Source organism: Ambystoma mexicanum, chromosome 11, assembly GCF_040938575.1.
Source record: "Ambystoma mexicanum isolate Mex_15411 chromosome 11, UKY_AmexF1_1, whole genome shotgun sequence".
Taxonomy (NCBI): domain Eukaryota; kingdom Metazoa; phylum Chordata; class Amphibia; order Caudata; family Ambystomatidae; genus Ambystoma; species Ambystoma mexicanum.
In genome coordinates, this window is record NC_090934.1 from 412657784 (window position 1) to 412678592 (window position 20809).

The 20809-nt window shown below is 43.7% G+C and overlaps 1 protein-coding gene across 9 annotated transcripts in view; it reads right to left on the reverse strand.

The window, feature by feature from the left end:
- The window catches only part of ATG13 (autophagy related 13), a 1946514-nt gene that overhangs the window by 1759423 nt on the left and 166282 nt on the right, over positions 1–20809 (reverse strand). For all 9 annotated transcript variants that reach the window (XM_069623214.1, XM_069623211.1, XM_069623215.1 and 6 more), the window contains one exon: positions 15182–15263. In XM_069623214.1, coding sequence (XP_069479315.1) covers positions 15182–15263 — 82 coding nt within the window. The remainder of the gene's footprint in view (positions 1–15181; positions 15264–20809) is intronic.

Consider the following 20809-nt stretch of genomic DNA (forward strand, 5'->3'; position numbering starts at 1 on the left):
TCTTTGCCAAACAGATGTTTATGTCCTTGAGTGTTCCAAGAGCCAAAAGTCAATTTCTCTCCTTCCAATTGAGTGAACTGTTAATGATGGTCTGAATTAGTGGACACAATGTCAATGGAAGGCCCAAAAGCAAGTTTCGGGGATTGTTTATTAAGTTAATTGGATCTTCAATGTGCCTTCTGGAGGCGTCGCGATTATAGTTAAATGTCATTCTTATTCAACGATTTTGCTTGCTGATGCTGGCCTCTTGGCCCTCCACCGAATGCTATCTCATGAGCTTTTTGTCTACCGGGTCTCTCAAAATTGGCTCATACAATGGTTTGTCAAAGTCAGTCTTCTTAACTGAGGAGGCTGGCTTATCCGCCGGCAGCCAAACCACCCAATCTGACTTTGCACAATTGGAGAGATCAGTTAGTCCAAAACCAAGTGAACTAACAGATCTCTCCCATTAATATTAATAACAGTCGTGTTATTTTTTCCCCCAATTCGGTGATGACATATTGACATTTGGCGATGCAGTATTGGCATTTAGTGATGAAATTTTGACACTTCCATGCCCCCCCCCTTTTATATTCCCTCCCCATATAAAACTACAATGCAAATATATTCCTAATCCAAACATAGACAAGCTAAACAGTCCATCTACACACAACTATAGATAGAAGAAAATGCAATTGTGACACAGTGCTCACAAGGAGAAGGCTGTCAGTGTGCATCAAACACATTTGTAGGCATCTGTATTTTCATCATAAAGAGGGAAGAGGAAGATAGTAGGAGGGTGATGGAAGAAGGAAGAGAAAAAGTACATGAGAATAAAGGGCAAATCATGTATAGCAGCGTTGAGATATTAATGATATATACAGATAGCATAAACACAATAAGCGTAATACAGTCTAAACGTATTGTTTTATGTAATGCTGCAATATGGTTTTACCACTGGTCACATACATATGCACACCGATATCTGTTGGACTGACATGTCAGTTTTTTATCACAATTCCTACACCTCTTCTACTTTTGTGGAGAGTGCGGTATGTGTGGACGTCCGGAGGTCCGAAAGGTCTATCTAATATCGCAACTCCTTAACGTTTACCGCAAGGGGAGTGGCATAGACAACAGTGAAATGACTGTTATATATAGGCTCACTCCATCTGCGGACAACATTTTTAACAGAAATGTGGTCTCCTGGAAACAGCTGGAGTGCTGGTGACATCACCAAGGTAGATGCATTGCTGGTTGTATATGTAGACCATGGCAGCGCTATCTATTGACAGATACATATTATGGCTTTTGTTTTTTGTTAAGCCAGAAAGATAATCTCTGAAATCATCCCCTAGAACGGACACATCCCGGTGAGCAGTCAAGTCTTTCCTGATAGGAGATAGGGGTGTGTGCATTCACCACCAATTACCACCTCATGAGACGATAAATGGTGATCCTTGCAGGGCTGCGTGCACATAGTGAACAACGCCAAGAGCTAACAATGCAACACATTTTTCTTTAGCATTGTGCACAACTTTAAAAGCATATTCTTTAATTGTCCATTGATCAGTTCAACAACCCATTTGGCCTGGGGTGACAAACTGTGCACTCCCAATGCTTTATGCCCAATAATGCAGTCACTTCCTTAAAAGGTTTGTTAACGAAATGGGTGACTTTATCTGACTGCAAGATATCAAATCACCCCAACAGGGGAACACCTCTCTCAGAAGAAATGTGGCTGCACTTTTAGCATCCATATGTGCACAAGGACCAGCCTCGACCCACCAGGAAAAGGGACATACCACAACGATTAAGCACCTAGATGCATTTCACCGCCCTCCCATGCCTGCTTAGTTGATGGGGAGCTCTCTGAATGGCCCATTAAGGCAGGTCAAAGTATCTCGTATTGTTCTTAGTGTTTGACCAGTGGTGTATGTTTGGCATGTGATGCAATTCATCACCGTATTAGAAAGACCTCCTGAAGATTGGGAAACAACCAGGCCTCCTGTACATCTGCCGCAATGTGTTCTTTTGACAAATGTGCTGGATAGTTTAACTGGTCAAAAGCGGTCAGCAGCAGTCCATGTGGCATAACAACATTGCCTGGGCTATATTGTCACGGGCGGGGCTTTTAACCACTGCCATCACTGAGAGCTGGGAAAGTGCTTTGATCAACGTATCCAATGCTGCATGTTGAACTCGGGACACGTCCGCTCTTTTGAACCCTCTCCTTTTCCACTGAGCTAACCCTGAATGCACAGTTGTGATAACATAGGCAGAGTCAGAATAGTCCCCTCACACCCCTGGCTATAAGCTCTTCTGTTTGAGCGGAATAGTGCATTGTTAACCTTTTTTGCACCACCAGCTTCTACTCTCCGTCCATTTGGCAGACCACTGCTGCACCAGTATGTCTCAGGCATGTCCCCTGGTCAACAGTTGCTGACCCGTCATCGAAAAGCACTTCTCCCCCTTCGAGCGGACTACCTTTTGCTTTTGTTATGTCCTCTTCCCCTTCAAATGTTACAGTATGAGAAACCTTAGGGTGTTCTCCCAAGTAGACCTCGGGAAACCCTTATTCAGTTTCACTTGCACTCTCAGATCCCAACCCTGTGGGTGGACGAGTGAGGGAGGATCACCTGGATAAGGGTGCCCAGGGTTATACTCAGGGGAATGCCCCAGGTGAGGCGCCCTATGTTAGCAGGGGAGAAGACAAGGACAGAGAACCCTGAGACCTTTATGGGCTGTGCCACATCTGCCCCCCTTCTTCCCACTGAATCCCTCTTACCCAAATCCACTGACCCCTCTGAATATAACCTGTTCCCTAGGATATCAAATCCTGTTGCATTCAGAAAACGTCTCTCCCAAAACCCCTCAAGTCCCATGCCGTACCCGCCTACACCCGGTCATTTTCGTAGATTACACAAACCTTTCCTATCCTGTCCCGTAGGATACTCTAACACTTCTACCCCCGACCCCCTTTTCCAACACAAATACTTTCTTATGCTCAAGACAGTGGAATAATGTAAACCTGTTTACCTGACATGTCCCGACACAAGGGTCACGCAATTGACTTAGATCACACACACCTCAAGGCCCTTCCTATTCCCCGCAGGGATAAAAAGTGGAGCAAGAGAGTGCATTACGAGGAAGGCGAGCACGCAGACAGCATGACGAGACGTCTACTACACAGCAGTTCAAGAGAAGGAGAAAGGCGGCAGCAATCTAGAGGGTGGCGAGGAGAGAAGTGACCTTGCCCTTTTCGTCCCAGACCAGCAGAGCCTTCATGAAAGAGAGCCTAAGACTGTGAACAACAGCACAAGTGTCCTGCAGCAGATGTCAATGGTACACAGGGCAAACCTATTCCAATAAGCAGGAGCGAGAGAAGGTCCTGTGCCCGTGGTACCGGCCTTGACTCCAGAGAAGCCAAAAGCCAAGCGATTCGACACAGCTGGTGAGTCGAGTGGAGAACCAATAAGAACCGGGCTGTGATGAGTGAGAATCGCAAAGTGGCAAGTTTTGAAGCAAAGCTGATGAACTTTGAACTGTTAAGTGTGAAAGGGAGACCATCTGCAGAGGGGAAGCGGCACCACGTGGGTACTAATTCAAGAAAGACTGGACGAGCCCCATATTAGAGAAACTACAAGTACCAGAAGGGTGTAGGAAGGCCAGCGAAATGGGCCAAGGTGGTCATACAAGGGGTCAAGCGAAATCCATGTCCAATCAAAGGATTTTGTTCTACTAGCACTGTGAAAGAACGGGGAGTGAATCTGTTAGGGAGAATTCTCATTTATGGCTAATTTCCCTTACCTAGTGAGTCCCTCAGCAGCTTTTCTGGATTTCTGGGGTTTATTTTTTCCACCTGGTAAGAGTGTGAACCTTTTTCCCACTCTTACATGTGTTTTGCTATGTGTATTTCTACTTTTCGTGTGATCTTGGGCTCTGGAGCACATCACTCCATGAGCCCAACTTCTTGTGTGTGTTACACAGCACCCTCAGTGCAGTGACACAGGGTTGTCTCTAAGACTTCCCACTGACTCCATTTTTCTGGGGCTGACTACTGTCCCCCAGAAACAGGTAAAGTTGCCATTTACTTTATGTGGTCATTTAAACTGCATCCCATCTTACATGGGAGTATTGGAAGGGGTTAATTCCTACTCCTTTTTGTCTGCACCGCTTGGAGCTTCGTTTCGCTCCCTTAAAACTAAGACTTGGCTGGTGGTGCGGTAACTACCCTATCTTTTCTACCGCAATTATACTATATAAACGTGGTAGTGTGTTAGGCTATTGTATTAACCACGAACTTAAACCCGCTTGACCAAATACTTTTTAATTTGGATCCGGTCAAGTTTTATCGCCATTTCGTTTTATTAAAACCCTTCTTGTGTTTTATTTTGCGCGGCAAACAAGCTTTGCCTTTATTGTTCGCCGACCTTTGGCGGGCTTCTGTCCAGAAGCCTTCCTTTGGCGTCTAGGTGGGCTGAATGTGAGGGAGAGGTTTAGTCACCCCCTGCACAAAGTCTCCTTGGAGACCCAAGTCGCACTTTGTGTCGATGTGCTGAGGTGGTTGTCCGGGCCGGACAACCCCCCTGCTGAGTGATTGAAAGCCAGGCTGTGTGAATGGGGGATTTTGGCACAAAAGGCAGGACTCTTGGGCTGGAAGTCAGAGTCGCCACTGGAACTGCAAAGAACCGAAGAGAAGCAGAGAAGACGACGGCTGCTCCAACTCCCGAATCCCGGTGAAGCCCTGCTGAAGTCCTGAGTTATCTACCCTTCAACGACAAGAGAAGATCCAGTTCGGAGTCTTCTTCCCTTGAGCCTGCTGGGATCAACCAGCTCATCTTCAACAGCCAGAGGATCCTCTTCTTGGTCGAAATCACTGCACACAGCTGTAGTGGTCCGGATAGCCTTCTGAAGAGCCTCTCCTGTTGCTTCGCTGCTGCTGGCCTCATCCCTGGGTAGTGCAGATCGCTCCAGACGTCGTCCTTCTTGTCCCCACGACTGAAGCTCCAGGAACAGTGAGTCTGCAGGAACCACTGCCGTAGCACCAGCTTTTCTTCAAACGAATAAGGTACTGTGTCCAGCTTCGAGGAATTGGGGTGAACCCTTTCTCCTCAACCAAGGCTTGTCCTTGTCTTCCTTCCCCCTTATAACTTTTGCTTCCCTTTTGACATTATCCAAGTACTCCTGGCAATCTAGAATCGTGAACTGTTCTAACCTTGTGATCCTCGACAACATGACCCTGTCCCACTTGACACTGGCTCAGGCCCATTGACTTTTATCTATGTTTTAGAAAGTGTCCTCTGATTCTAGCTGCCTTGACAAAAGTATTGTCTGCGATTTTTATCCCCTATTCTCTTGTGTTAATTCATGTGCTAAGTGTGTTTGACTACGGTAACATTTCTTCTCAGGGGTAGGTCTTTCTTTAGTAAGAACAAACTGTCATTACTGTCAAAAATAGTTGCGTTATAACTCCTGGTAACGTCTTTGTTTCAGAACACCGGTCTGTCAAATCCTAATGTACTTACCTTGAATTGATCTGCACAAGGGGAATTGGTTGTGTGTAGTATATTTGAAGTGTGGTTTTAATTTAGTAGAAGTGAAGTGTTTTGTGAACAGATGGTCTATATATAGATATGTACTTTTACTTTTTAACCAAAAACCTTGAGTCAGTGTTTGCTTGGGTCATAGTAATTGTAGTCCTTTGTGTAATCTCTACTACTGCTCATTTGCTCTTGAGATAAGTCTGGCTGCTCCGTTACTGCTACCACTATAACTGTGTAGTACAGGCCTGTACCAAAGGTGAAATTGTACTGCCACTTGTAGACTTAATTGTGTGTAGTGGTCCCTAAGGGCACTGCACAGGATTCTGCCTAACAGAATCCCACAAACAGAAAACTATGTAAAAGAGAATGTTGGAAGCAAAGAGGGGTCCGAGCCCGACCGAGAGAGATAAGTTCAGAGAGGAGTGCTTCAGTAGGAAGGGTCTTGAGTAATGAGGCAGGGAGGATTGTGTCTGCATACGATGTGGCCTCGAGGGATACTAGGGTCGCAGTGAGGTCTTCCGATTTTTGGGTACAAACACTAGTGCAAAAAGCAATTTAACGTTCCTTGTAATTTTCATGTGATATTTAGGGTATTAAAGCAAATAAATAATGGAAGCAAAGTGTCATGTATTAGACCGTGCACAGTATAAAATTGTGCAAATGGTTTGGGACACACTTTTTGGGTTGCATATTTTAAGTATTCCATATTTTTAGTGGTTCTAAAATGTTTTTGTAGTTACTAACAAATCCTGAGGTATTTTTACATCCTGAAATGTTAGTGGTGTCGGAGGAAAATGTTCAGTTTTTTGTCTGCATTTACATAAGTTTTTTTGTAGCAATTTTACATTTGGCATTTATCCAGCCACGTGGAATGGTTTATCCTTGCATACGTTTTTGATTATAGATACACTAGGTTAGTTTTCATTCGAACCCATATATGGTTTCATTTCTGATCTTTTCTTTTTTATTTCCACTTTTGTGCCGTCTGGCATGTGGTTGTAGGTTCCCTCTCTTAGTAACTTTTCTCCCTGTGTCACTGCTCTTCCCCGACAATTGTGAGATAACAATATGAACAGTTCCAATATATTTTTTGGCTTCTTTTTCTTTGTTTAAAATAAATCCTTTCGTAATCAATTGTTTTTTCATTTTTTCGATTCAATATATTGCAGTGTTTCACTCATTTTGTCGAAGTCTAAATTGAATGAAAAACACTGTTATGAACCGAAATATCTTAAGTCTTTTTTTTAACGCACTATTTTTAAATAAATATGTACGTTTAAGTAATGTTTTAGCTTCCGTGCACTTTATAAATCTTAGCTCAGTAATTAAAACAGTGGTTTATGTGATGTTTTGTTTATCTCCCGTTACTGTATTCTTTTTTTACCTCAGTGTTTGTCTCGCAATTAACTGTTTTTGAACCGTTGCCTCAATTTAGAAAAATATTTCCTCATTTAGGTCCTTTTCTCTGAGCACCTCGTTTACTCTCGATATATATTGATCTCATTTTTTAGGTTTCGTTATAAGAACTGATTACATGTAATAATAATATTATATGTAATATAATGTTGTGTTATGTTCTGTTATATATGTTATTTTTTCGGTATATAACATTCGTCGTCACATGGTGTCGACATATAGGATTCATTTTAAAGACATGTTAACATACGATACAAAAAGGGTCAGCGCCCAGAGGAGGACCACCCAGGGATGACCCTGTAACCCAGCGAACTTTGGAATCAAACTTTCATTTGTTAAAGGAACTTTTGTTTTTGTTATTTGAACAAATCAGGCCCCGAAGGCAAGAGACTTTAAGGAAACAAGACTTGACCATCAACGGTCCTGAGAACTGCCCTTGGAACTGTTGTCTCGTGTGGGATCAGTCCAAGACTGTACTGTGCTCCAAGCTCCCATCTTACCCCGTACTCAAAACGTGGGAAAGGGAGACCCAGACTACCGCATCCTGACATATCATTTAAGAACACTTCTTTCTTTTCTTGCGAACAATCCCACAGCCCTTTTCGTATTAGTTGTGAGGTCTGGCAATAGGCCCTTTTATTTTGACACAACTCCACTAGGACTGCCTTATGTTTCATTTGATGGTTGACGCTTGCCCCCATTTTAGTTTTAGGTTTAGATTAGGCATTTTTCCAACCGGCATACAACATTCATTGTTCAATAAACACCCTTGAACTGTGTGCGTCTGTATTACTTGTTGTCACCATGAGTTTCTCACAACAGTCATGTCTAGCGAGGTCCTCTTCAGTACACAGTTCTGTCAAAAAAGTAGTAGGATTTACCATCTTGCACCACACTATTTGAATATCTGGGCTGGATAGAATTACTTGAAAGCGGATGCCCGCTACGTTGTCAGAGTTGACCTAGATTGTTCAGGACAGAAAATACTGCATGCTCCACCTACAGTGTTCCAGAACACCCCATGACAATCGGGGAGCTATTCTCAAATGCAAATGCAGCGGCAGCAAGTGCCTGTTCACAAGGGAACTGGCCCTGCATCACGAAATCTAGCACTCTAATAGGCCAATGGCTTGTGCCCTATAGTGCTTTTCTGCGCGAGTACCGCAGTCATCATCTGACCATTAGAATGGGAAAACAAGTAGAAATCTTGAGTGTAGTCAGGGTTTGCTAACACTTCAGTAGTGAAGATTCTTTCAAGCTCGTAAGCATGTCCTCTGTCTATGTAATCTTGTTGTCTACCTTTTGTCCTTCTTTAAGGCCCTGCAGCAGTAATTACACAGTCCAAGGAATTTCTGCATTTCTTTGACAGATTTTAGCTGAGAGGCACTGCACACTGATGCAGGGCGTTACGTTATTATTTTCTTTCCATGGACAGATATCAATTGTCCCAGATAAAGAACTTCCTGGAGGCAATATTGTAACTTTGCTTTGTCGATCTCGTCCCCTTCATATGGCAGCAGCAGCAAGCATGTGACAGAGTCCCTTCGGCCTGTCATTCACTGTACAATAGCAGATCATCCACATATTGAATGATGGTGCTGAGCACTTGGATGTTCCCTAAATCTGCATGTAATATTCTGTTAAAAATGCTAGGGGATTCACAATACTCTTGTGGTAATCTTGTATGCTTGAACTTCTTTCCGCCATGCGTAGAGGTGGCGTATGGATGAATATACCACAGTAAAAAGGTGTTGCTTGCTTAAAGATGCTGCACAAAATGGTTTCAGGGTTAGGAGCTACAGGAAATTCTGCCTGTACAATATTCATTCAATGGGCGTAGATCATAGATCATTCTCCAACATGCCCTTTTCGCCACGTGTTGCATGGGGAATTGGAGGGCACAATCCCCTGGTTTAAGAGTACAGAAATTGTACCTCGTATTCCCTCCTCTGCTTTTTGGGACAGTGGATATTATTTTACACGGGGTAGCACTGCGCCTGGCTTGAGTGTGATACGTACGGGTGCCACTCCCTGCAGAAGTCCTACATCATGGGCACTGGTTGTCCACAATCTCTCAGGGACCTACTCTAGATCTTTCTCAGTGAAGGAGGGAATAGTGACAAGGGCCATCAAAGAACACTGCACCCTACGATATTGCGCCATAATCTCACAGGGGATGCGAATAGCCAACACTATTTCACCATCATCGTCCCGATCCTCAAACAATTCTGCATCTGTCACTTTTTTTAGGGGTACTTCCGGCTCAATACACAATACAGTGCGCCACTCACACCTGTAAGGAAGGTATGGTATCACAGTAAGACAGACATAAGTGGTCACAGTGCAAGTGTGTTTATTGAACTTCAATTGGGTTTGAAAAAAGCCTATCTAATCCTAAATCTAAAGATGGGAGCAAGCTACGACCATCATATAATAATAGTGCATTCCTAGTTGAGTCTGTCAAAATAAAAGGGCCTATACTAATAAGCCTATTGCCAATCCTTACTTCCAAATACAAATAGTGTGGGAAACAATGTATGTAAAATTAAAGAGTTCAAGAAATGATGTGAGGATACTCAAGCCGCTGGCTTCCCTTCCCCACATTTTCAGCACGGGACAAGGCGGCACACTGGAGCTTAGCACAGTCTCTGTCTTCTTTAGCCGAAGATGCAGTTCAAAACTCCAACATCAGGGCCTTCTGTGCCAAAGTCTCTTTGCCATTCAAAGTCTCTTATTTCAGAGGTCCTGATGCAATACGCCAAGCATTAAAGTTTCTTTCTTCTTAGGATTTTACATGTACAACTTCTGTGGTGATGTTCTGTTCACCCTGTTTGCCCCTCTGCCGGACCCACTTTAACACAAAGCTTTCAATTTATCTCCCTCTGCTGGGCTCGGGCCAACTTTATCTACTTTTCCAAGCATTGTTTACGTCCAAAAAATGGAAGACTTTCGACTGTGCGCAGGATTTTGCACTACCCGTCGCAAGACCATTTCGATTCACAATTACTCGCTCCCTTCTCGATATAACCTTATTCTCACATTCACTTTTGCCACTTCTCAGCTGGATACCTTACAGAGACCTTCGACTGAGCACCCAAGCAGTGCCGGACAACTCTGTCAAAGGTATTGCATCTTGCTTTGAAAGTTCAATCACTTATCAGCAGTTCAACTCTACTTGTGTCTTTTATCACATGCGTTTTAACAATGTTTGTTCCAGCACTCTCCATACAATGTTCCTACTTGCACCCTTAGCTAAAACACAGACTGGTCTTGTATCGGTCTCCCCAACTCACCGGCTGTGTTGATTTCACTGACCCAGCTTGGTTCTTGGAGCCAAGGTCGGTACCACAGCATCTCGTCCTTCTCCCCGCCTTGATTATTTTAGCGCGAGGGCCCCGGGTATCTCCGACACACAATTCAGGATTCTTTAGCCTGGTTTCCTGGTCTTACGCTTTCTATACTCAAGGTTTCCGGAAAGTAACTGTTCCTTGTCGAAAAGGTCAAGGGAACTTCCCTCCTTGCGATCCTCTTCAGTTTTGCCATCTTTCTTTTATGGTTCAGCTGCCGTCTCGAAACGGTTTCCTCGCGTGCTTTGCCTCGCTCAGAGTGTGCTCTCGTGCTCAGCCTTTTATCAGTGTGGGGAAGCTTAATGGAAGTCAGGTGTGTGTGTGTGATGTCAGTAATTGCCTAACCATTGTATTGGGACACGTCAGGTATATGGCTCAGGTGTTAGTCTGTATTCTCTCACAGCGGGCTGTCCGTGAGAAAGTGTTTGTGTTGTAAAAGTGTTGGGGGGGGGGTTCCTAAATATCCTACCTGGTAGAATGGTGGAAAGGGATATTATAGGGAAGGGGATACTGCATCCCACCATCCAGTGTCCCACTCCCACTCCCCGAAGACCCCACACCAAGGTCATCCTCCCGCACTGGTCCACCCCCAGGATTGGATCCAAAAGCGATGGCCATGTCCTGGCCATCTGGATGACAGATCCCAGGGGACTAGTGGAAGACACCTTCTGGTTTCTCACACACCCGGTCTGAATCCGTTCCCACTACAACAATCCTTTTTGTGGACACCACCAACCCTTGCAGATCCAATGAGCGTGTCATCCCTGTCACAAACTCTCGGGTCACAGCGGGTCTAAAGATGTAATCAGATGGTTTACGCCAACATGCCTTTCAAACCTGGGGGACTATATCAAGCAAAACCTGTTTCAGAGCATCACAGTGAAAGGGTTAGGTGCTCACCTGTTTCCGTGAGACCCCACATGCCAAATAAGTTACACCCGACAGCTCCACCGTCCCAGCGAGGGCGATTCTGCACTGGAGGCATCCACCTCTCTTAACTGGGTTCTGTAACCTGCGTTCTGCGTGCTTTATAAATGCAAAAATAAATGAAAAAATATATATAGAAGGATGGTGATTTGAGCCTTTGTGGGCCCGGTCCCTGGGGCCAGCAGGTGGTGTGGGCTGGCTGCATCCGAGATTTCAGGCCGTTAGGGGTCACGGCAGCTGGGGGTGGGATCAGGATGCATTAGGGATAGGTGCAGGGTTGTGGGAGCCGAGTGGGTCACCTGTTAAGAAATGGGTTTGATATGTGAACAATGATGATGTGCAGTTTCATAATGACAAATGCTTTTTCAATTCGATGTATATATTTTTCTTCCTTTAAGTTATTTGGATAAAAATTAGCAGTTCATGTTGAATTGTTGATACATGTGTAATAAATGCAACCAGTTTACACCCAAGAGCGCTTTTGGATGCGTTTCTTGACCATGCTTACTGTGGGGGGTCAGAAATGTGAGGCGGACAACTTGGTAAAGGTTTTTCACAGAAAGCCATTTTTTCAACTCATAAGGGTTTCATAAACACCTCACAATCCCCCACACCGAACGAGGATTTTCCCTGCCTATCAAAATAAATTAAAGGAAAAGACTTAAGGAACCTGTCCCTCACACCAACGCATACTTCAAACTCATAAAGGTAATATACGGCAATTCAAATGTCACAGATAAAACAGTTAAGTTCAACAGAAACCTAATAACTGTAAATCCTTGTAATCTGGGTCGACGCCCCTTCCGCAGATTCAAAGCAGGATTTTCAATCAAAGGTTCAAATAAGCAAGTTCTGTTTTGTAGCCAGTTGCTGATAATGAAGTTCTTCTTGCTCTAAAGGTCTTTCACTTGGACTTTAACCAACAGTTCAACCAGACAACAAGGCTTTATCTCTCCACGTATAGCAAAGAGTTAAACACAAACACTTCTTCTTAAGAAACAAAATACTTTCACAATTCTTCTGTATCAACAACAATGTTTTGTCGGGATTATTCCACAACAATTCAAGAAACACTTTAGTGATCTTGCCCCTTCTTCTCCACGCAACATTCAACCACATTGCATTACTTCAATGATTTCTTCCTGGTCTACACGCCTTCCAGGACAAAAGCTCCCAACACTAGTGCAAGCACTTTGGGTAAGGTCTACTTCAAACCTTTAGAAAAGTCTAACTTTCAACAACATCGAAATTCACAACTTCTTTTGGGAAAACATGATGCCCATTGGTGCTGTTTATTCCACTGTTGTATTTGCCAAAGGCAAATGCATGTTACGCTCCTCTCTTCCTTAATACTTCATACCAGGATTTGTTTTCCCATTTCACATCAATTAACTCCTGACAATGTTTCTTCATTACACTTGCCCTTTTTGACTCAGGGAATGCTTGTTGATTATTTACATAAATATTGCTTCTTCCTTACTCTGGCAACAATGGTCAATCTTCCTTCAACAACGCTCTTATTATTTAGCCAACATGGATTATATGCTCTGAGAAAAGTATTGCCCCCTCTTTACTTTGGCAATGGTGGTTATGGCTAGCTTCCTTCAGTATTGCCCCTTCTTTATGGCAATGGTGTTTGCTTTTACAGCAATGATGGTAATCTTTCGATTCTTGGCTCTTTACAAAGTTCTTATTTCGCCAATGTGATTTCTTTGTATACTCATCGGTTTATGCACACGCGTCCGTGCGATCCGCAGCCACTGCTCGTTCTAACTCTTCTTCCGCCTCCTGCACAGCAGACTGCTTTGATTTTCCCACAGCCTGCGCCGATCTAGAAAGAAGCTTCTCTCACTCCTAGTGCACACTGGTGCTTGCCAGCCACAGACACTGCACGCAATCAGGAGATCCCCTCTCTCCAAGGGGAAAGCCTGCCCCAACACAGCTTCCCGCTGTGCAACCTCTACAATTAAGGTTGGCGACCCTCTCAGAATCGTCATCCGCTTCAAAATGAATGGCGTCTCTGGTGTCTTTCTTTTTCCACTGCAACTGCGACTGGTGGTCTCTGCAACTCCCCCTTCTTGTTCACATGGCCTGTACCGGAGGGGGCCTTATATATTCAAAAGTCCAGCTCAGGTTTGGGTCATTAGAACCACTAGACTGCATACTGCAGTTTAGTGCCTCTGCGTCCATCTTCTTTGTCTGAGTACTTAGGGCATTGGGGGACTTGAAATCCCCAATGTTCTGATTACCTTTTCCTTCACAAATACAAACTTCAGCTTTATTGGATTTAATCTGGGTATTAAATAGATCTCCATAGAAGGGTTTTAGAGGGGTCAATGGTTGGTCCAGATTTAAGGGAGAATTATAATCATCAGAAGTCAGGATATTAAAGTTCTGACTTCCACATATTTTATCCCCCCGTTGATCACCAGAGTTTTCACTAACATCAAATGTGGGTAGCTTTGTGAAGTAAGTCTTACTCTCTCAACAAGCCATTAAAACATTCTGGCACCAAAGAAATCTCCCTCTCTGATTAAGATAAATACTGTGTCTCGCCTGAGTCCTACTGTTCCTTTGGGGGCCATCTCCTCTCAGGTGATCGAACGGGCTAATACCAGCCCCAGGGTTAGGATGAGGTAGCAGCGGACTTCCACTGGCCACCTGGGAGGAACCTTTATGCAGGATCTTGCAAGATTTATTACATTATTGACCCCTGCCCAGCCCACTAAGATAAGGCCCTGTCAGAATTAAGGGGCAGCGATGTTTGGAGGGGGTGTGGCATGGTCTAGACTAGGGTTGTGGCCACAGACTCCAGGCGGCCTCAACTTTGCAGGCTTTTTAGGGGGAAAGGAGGCGGCCGCGAAAGCGGCCATTTAAGGGGCGGCTTATGGGGAGGTCAGCATTGCCTTCTCATCAATGATCCTGCCACTATGCTGCTGCTCCTCCTCACCTCCTTCTAGGACCTGGGATTTTAGTAAGACAGAGGCTGATGGGCATTGGGTCAGAGAAAAGGTCACCAATTGGCAAACACGGAATCAGGCATACCTGGGAGCCAGGGTCAGGAGTCTTGTCCATCTCGTCATTTGAATTGACCCAATCTTGCACCCCTTCTTAGATGTGTTCTGTTAAATCTCTTGGTTTTTCTTTACATTCCAAGTGCAGCTTCATAGCTCACATTTCTCGTCTTGCTGAACCTTGTTTTTTTCAACTTTCACTGCTTTGCAGGGATAAAGGTTTATTGTTTCTTCAGAATTTCCATTCTGCTGTACAAGCATTCTTTATTGTTTGGATGGTGGTAATGCTGTCTTGCCAGGTTTTCCAGTTTCTACTTCTACTCCTCTCAAACTCAGCTTCTCGTTTAAATCACAAAGGTGTGGCCATTTGATCACATGCCTACTCTTATCGGTCTTCATTGGCTTCATTTTCAATTGCGTCCCACCTTCTACTACATGCTATACGAGATACTTATCAATGCAAATTGTTGCGTTGAGGGCTGAGAAATCAGGCGCACAAAAGACCTTGTGGCCTTGGCAGGGTTTGGCATGGAGGGAGGTCTCTGATCCATGAAGAACCAGATAAATCATCAGATGGGGGCCTGGAGAGATGCTTTAGTTTATAGGACCTGGTATGCAAATATTTATTCAAAGAAGCAGAAGCACCACATGGGTGCCTGGAAAGGACAGGGTCCACGGACCCATGAAGCAGCAAACATGTTTCACCTCGTGAAGCCATGGACGGAATTCTCCAATCGACAGAGATGCAGATGCACTGGCTTATATGGACCTGGCATGCAATTAAATTGTTTTCCATCATGAAGATGGCACACTACCCCGTGAGCGATAGTGTCAAAGAAGCAGGTGCTGTGCCTCACGTAGCCTGAATAAGAGCTTCTTCCAACATTCTGCAAAATCACTACCTCCACAGGCATGGACGGATTCCTGGAACCCTCGAACACAATTCACTCACCTTTAGAGCAAAGAACTTGATGAACTTGTCCAGGTCCTTTCTGTCCTGGGCGTTGAGATCTGAATCCATGGCATCAGGAAATCTGAAAAGAAGCAAATAATCCTCGGTCATACACAGTAGACAGTTTTGTGTAGTCCACAAATAATATGTACCATTTATATAGTGGACACCACACATTGAACTGTATCTTGGTGCTTGATCATGTGCTACAACCCAACTCAATGGTAATGTTTCAACAGGAGGAAGGGGCGAGTCAGCCTTGCGCGATTTCAGCAGGCAACTACAAGTTCACAGATGTCCAAGGCGAGAGCTTAGCTCGCTCGGCTATCTCAACTCAGTATATTGGAGTAACATTTAAGGGCACTCTCTCCTTATACACGCTTGATTTTTACTGATCTACTCTACATTGATGGTCTGAATAATCCACTTTCTCTCAGAGGACACAAAAAGACTAAATGCAAAACTACAACAGCTTCATGAGTGTGGGGGCAAAGAGCCATACTTGGAACACATTATATTTAAATGACTGTACAGTGACCAACTTCCTATAAAATTCTAACTATATTCAGCTGGGCTAATAAAAATTGCTATGTAAATTGTACAAACATGCTCGCTCTTAGCACTTCAAGGAAATAGGACTGAATGGGGCACTTCAGTGGTTGTGGCAAAGGCTCAGGCATTGTTAGTTCAGTATACATTTTACACTGCCGCCCCAGCTAACATTGCTTGTGTATTTCCGATTAACCTCCCCCTGATGGATTTCCCAGAATTGCTCCGGCACATTCACAGTAATTTGCCCAAGCATTTTCTATCCAATCAGCATATCCTGCTTTCAGTTTCATGTATGCGCTCTGTTAATTGCTAAATCTGCAGGCTACACAATTCAGTCTTCATCCAATGCGCCCATCTACTCAGTGCAACACGTCAACACTTACCGGGCTATGACGCCCCACAACCCTCCCAAACTGTACTTTCAATCTCAGATTTGAACTCCCTCTGGATGTTTTGCCACGAAATGACAACAAAACTTGATAGTAATTTTGTTTCTGGGGATGGCATTATTCTGTTTCATCTTTTTTAAAAGGCTGTCAGTTCTGTGCCTCTTGTGGCATAATCATTCAGCTGAGTCAGCACTTAATATCTCCTAAACATCCTTTTAATTCATGCATGTAGGGTTGAGGACACGAACAACCTTCTTCCTAAAATAATTCTCTCTCTCTCTCTCTCTCTCTCTCTCTCTCTCAGCCCCTGTGGGGAGCAGCAGGGTGTTTTAAAAGGATGGCCCAAGATATTCTAAAGAAACTTGAAACATTAATCTAGCCTACGCCCCCACCCCAACTCTCTGCAATTAACTTTTTGGCTTGCTTTGAGAGATGAATTGGTGCAGATGGACTATCGATTAGGCACACTAAAAGCTGAACTTGTTTTCATTATTGCTTATAGCGCGAGCCTAGCTCAAGAGCAGCAGAGCGCTTCACAACTATTGCGACATAATTGGGTTTAACATGTTATACAGTAACGCAGAACTGTTGCTGTAGGAAGACAGATTTGTATTAATCTGGCATGTATTGTTGAGACACATTTTGCGGAACCAATGGGTTTGCAGTCTCTCGGTAACAGACGGATAGCAGTCTGGGGCTTGCTTTATAGATCGTTGAATGGGAACTAGTTAAGCAATCGACAACAAAGCCTGGACATCGTAGAAAATTCTTGTCATAGAGAAAGTTAAATGATTATTGTAGTAAAAAGCCAGAAGCAGCAACACGCCATTTTCCAAACTAAGGTCAACAACACATCATTAACTATATCAAAAACGGGAAAATTGGACTATTTTTTACGCAGTTGGACAAGCAAGAAACAATAAATGCCCCCACCACCGGGTAAAGTCACAATGTGCATACTAGGTTATACATTCAAAAATCGTAGATACAAATCAATCTCAACAATTTTGGTTGACACAATGTGAATGCATTATTAAGCCAATTATCCTCCAAGAAACTGTATGAAGCAAAGTCCTTAGACCTGGTCAGAACGAAGTAGTCTCCATTGGGGCAGAGCACCAACAGAAAATATATGCTACGATTGTCTAAAAAGGCCCAGAGAAAATAAGTAATGAACTCTAAGTAGGGATGTTCTGGTACCCCTTATTGCCAGAAACTGAAAAGCGATACAGGAAATTCTAGACGAACTCAAATTTAGGCCTACCTCTTTAAAACAACACCATCCATCACGATGAAGGAAATGCTCGACAAAGGATGGATGGAGCAACAAAAAAAAAAAACACAAAAACAATTTCTCTAGGTAAATGAAAATAGCCACATAACCAATTTGATGGGTGAGACGGAGTACAGCAAAATGATACAGATCACTGAACAGAAGTACAACCTTGCAGAAAATGATGATGCTTAAAACACAAGCAACTAAAATAATAAGTAATGTAAAATGTAAATACAACAGGCAGGGGTAACAATTTAAAGTTGAAAGTTACTAGCCAGCCATAGTCACTCGCCAGCTCAATTCTACACATATACACACAGCACATCATTTCTTATTCGCCAAGAGTCAATTATCATTAGCCAATAGCTAGTGGCGAGTGCACATTTTGATCCCTTTAATAAGCACTTACAATGTGCTAGCTACTGCCGCAGTGTACGGACGGTAACTAGGTTAGACCATAAAGTACACTGTCCACACATGGGGTTATCCACAGCTTGGTCTGTGGAGAGGAAATGAAAATGGAAGGCAAGATGAAGTGGTGGGGCAGATAGTAAAAGTAGGGTATTTTGGATGGTCAGAAAGATGGCAAAATGCTTTGTTTATGTAGGGATATGCAGGATCTTGCGACTGCTGGATCTGTCGAGAAGTGTCCCTCTTTCCTTCTCTTTTGTGGAATAAGGTACATCGTTCTTGAACGTCTCTGCTCGTGTACAGAATCAACGAAAGAGAGAACATTGGAGATATTCTTCACTGAGGGAAAGTGAGAGTCTACCCGCAATCGGGAGAAAACAAGAGACCATAACGAGGCTGGGGGGTGTTGTTGATAAACCACAATATAGTATGTTCCCACTGAACTTCTATACTAGAAGGTGAGCTACAAAAAGAGATCGATAATCCATACATGTAAATGAGGTAGGTTTGAAGTCACTTGTACTCAAACTATACACATGAAGTAGTTCAGGAAGAGAAGAGTAACAAAATAATAGAAGAACTATATATCCCAGGTCACCTCTTAATGACATTTGCAAACTATTCAGTAATCTCAGGATTACTATTCAGGAGAGAGCATATTTTGGAGCTAAGGAGGCAGTACAAATGACTTTCCATCAACAACAACATTTTGCTTAAAACGGTCTCATTAACACACAAATGACTCAACAATGCTGCACCATAGTACCTCACAGAGAGAATGGTTAAAAAATCCACCTCACGCCCTTCCAGACCAGCCAACTCTTTTTGTCTGGTCATCCCCAGATTCAAACTAAACAAATCTGGAGGAAGCAGCTTCCCCGGTATTGGTAGAGCAGACATGAATGCGCTCCCTCATTCCTTGAGAGTGGACCAATCCTTCCACCAGTTTAGGCATAATACGTTAAATTGGCTCAGAGCTAATGACTTGTGACTTGATCTTGGCGTTGTAACCTTCGACAGCACCTGCCAAATGTGTGCCTACTCACTGCCTATCACCAGCCTCTGCGATAACTGTAATTTTCTAACGGCTTCATAAAATTATATTATCCTGTATCTCTACTCTGGAATCCTATGTATATTCTATGTACTCCTGATCTGCAAATCCTTGTTAATTTTAAGCTTAAAGTATACTTGTTACCTTCTTGTGCCCAGAAACCTTTGGGTTCGGTGCGCCATACAAATAAACAATCTAACAGGACGAGATACCACCTCTGAAAAAAGATGACTTGAAAATAGGACAAAAGCCAGAGACAATACCTGGTTTAGAATGAGTAAGAACCAATTCCTAAGAATGGTTCCACTGATGAAAGTCCAGTATCGGTATATAAAAACTGAAACATGTTGGGTAAAGGCAGTGCATGAGTAGAAAGGCATGTAGCTTGGTGAACTTGGATAGCATATATTTTAAATAAAGACAGACATTATGAGCCAGTCTCAAAATGGGAACTTGCCACTGGTGAGTGGGAATTCACGCTTGACAATAAAGAAGAACAAGTTACTTCTTACCTTGTAACGTTCTTTCGATGGGATGTTCCTCCGACGTATTCCTCATCTTTGATAATTCGTCTCCAGCTTGCTGGCCTCGGAAATTGTTTCTCTGTAGAGGGCGCTGCGCGTCGACGTCCGCCGAGTCGATGTCCCTCGACAGCCACCGTATCGGCGCCGACGTCACCATGCCCATAAAAAGCCATGCGTGGCGTCCGTTGCTCAGTTCCATTTTGTAGCATAAGATAAGTCATGCCTGAATTGGTTATTGACCTTGAAGGAGCGTAAGCTGCAACCACAAGGGAAGTATTACTGCGGGGATGGATGGGAGGGGCGATAAGGAATACGTTGGAGGAACATCCCATCGAACGAACGTTACAAGGTAAGAAGTAACTTGTTCTTCGAAGGGATTGTGTCCTCCGGCGTATTCCTTATCTTTGAAAGACTCCCATAGCAGTGGCATGTAATTGGAGGTGGGAGTAATAATGTCATGTATCCCTTTTAGGAATGAACCAAATGTAATACGGCTTTGCCAAATCTGGTCTCTTGACTAGTGGAGGAATCCAGGTTGTAAAATATTGTGAATGTGTGTGCGGACGAACATGTGGCAGCCGCACATATGTCTCTGACCGGTACCCCTCTTTGGAGGGCCGAAGAGGCTGCGATACCCCTGATTGAATGAGCCATAAGATTTTGGGGTGGCTCTTTCCCTGCCAGTTTGTAACATTCCAGAATGGCCAAAATAATCCACCTGGAAATGGTCTGTTTTGTTATGGATAGTCCCAACTTGTGACCCGAGTATCCTACAAACAGTTGGTCTGCTTGCCTAATCCTAGCCAGTCTGCTGATGTAAAAGCTCAGAGCTCGCCTTGGGTCCAGCCTATGTAGACTTTCTTCCTCTTTCCCCGGATGGGGAGGAGGGTAGAACGAAGGTAAGGTAATTTTCTGAGTGATGTGAAATTCAGAAACCACCTTTGGGAGGAAATTAGGCTTCACCTGTAGGACAACTTTGTCCTTATGGAAAATTGTATGGGGGTTTACAAGAAAGAGCTTGCAATTCGCTCACCCCTCTAGCAGATGTTAGTGCTACCAATAGGACAGTTTTAAGAGTGAGAAATCTCAGCGAACAAGAGTGGAGTGGTTCGAATGGAGTACCCATTAGGAAATTTAAGACAAAATTTAAGTCCCATAAGGGAACTTGGAATGGTCTTGGAGGATAAACATTAGTTAATCCCTTGAGAAATTGTATTACTAGAGGTAGTTTGAAATACGATGGTTCCTCCGCAGTGCGCTTGAAGATTGAAAGCGCTGCGAGATAGCCTTTTACAGTGCCAACTTGAAGGCCTGAGTTTGCCAAGTAGAGTAGAAATGATAACACCGTTGGTGTACCACATGAAAAAGGGTCGATATTCTCTTCTCTACACCAGCTGCAAAATGTGTTCGAACGGCAGCGGT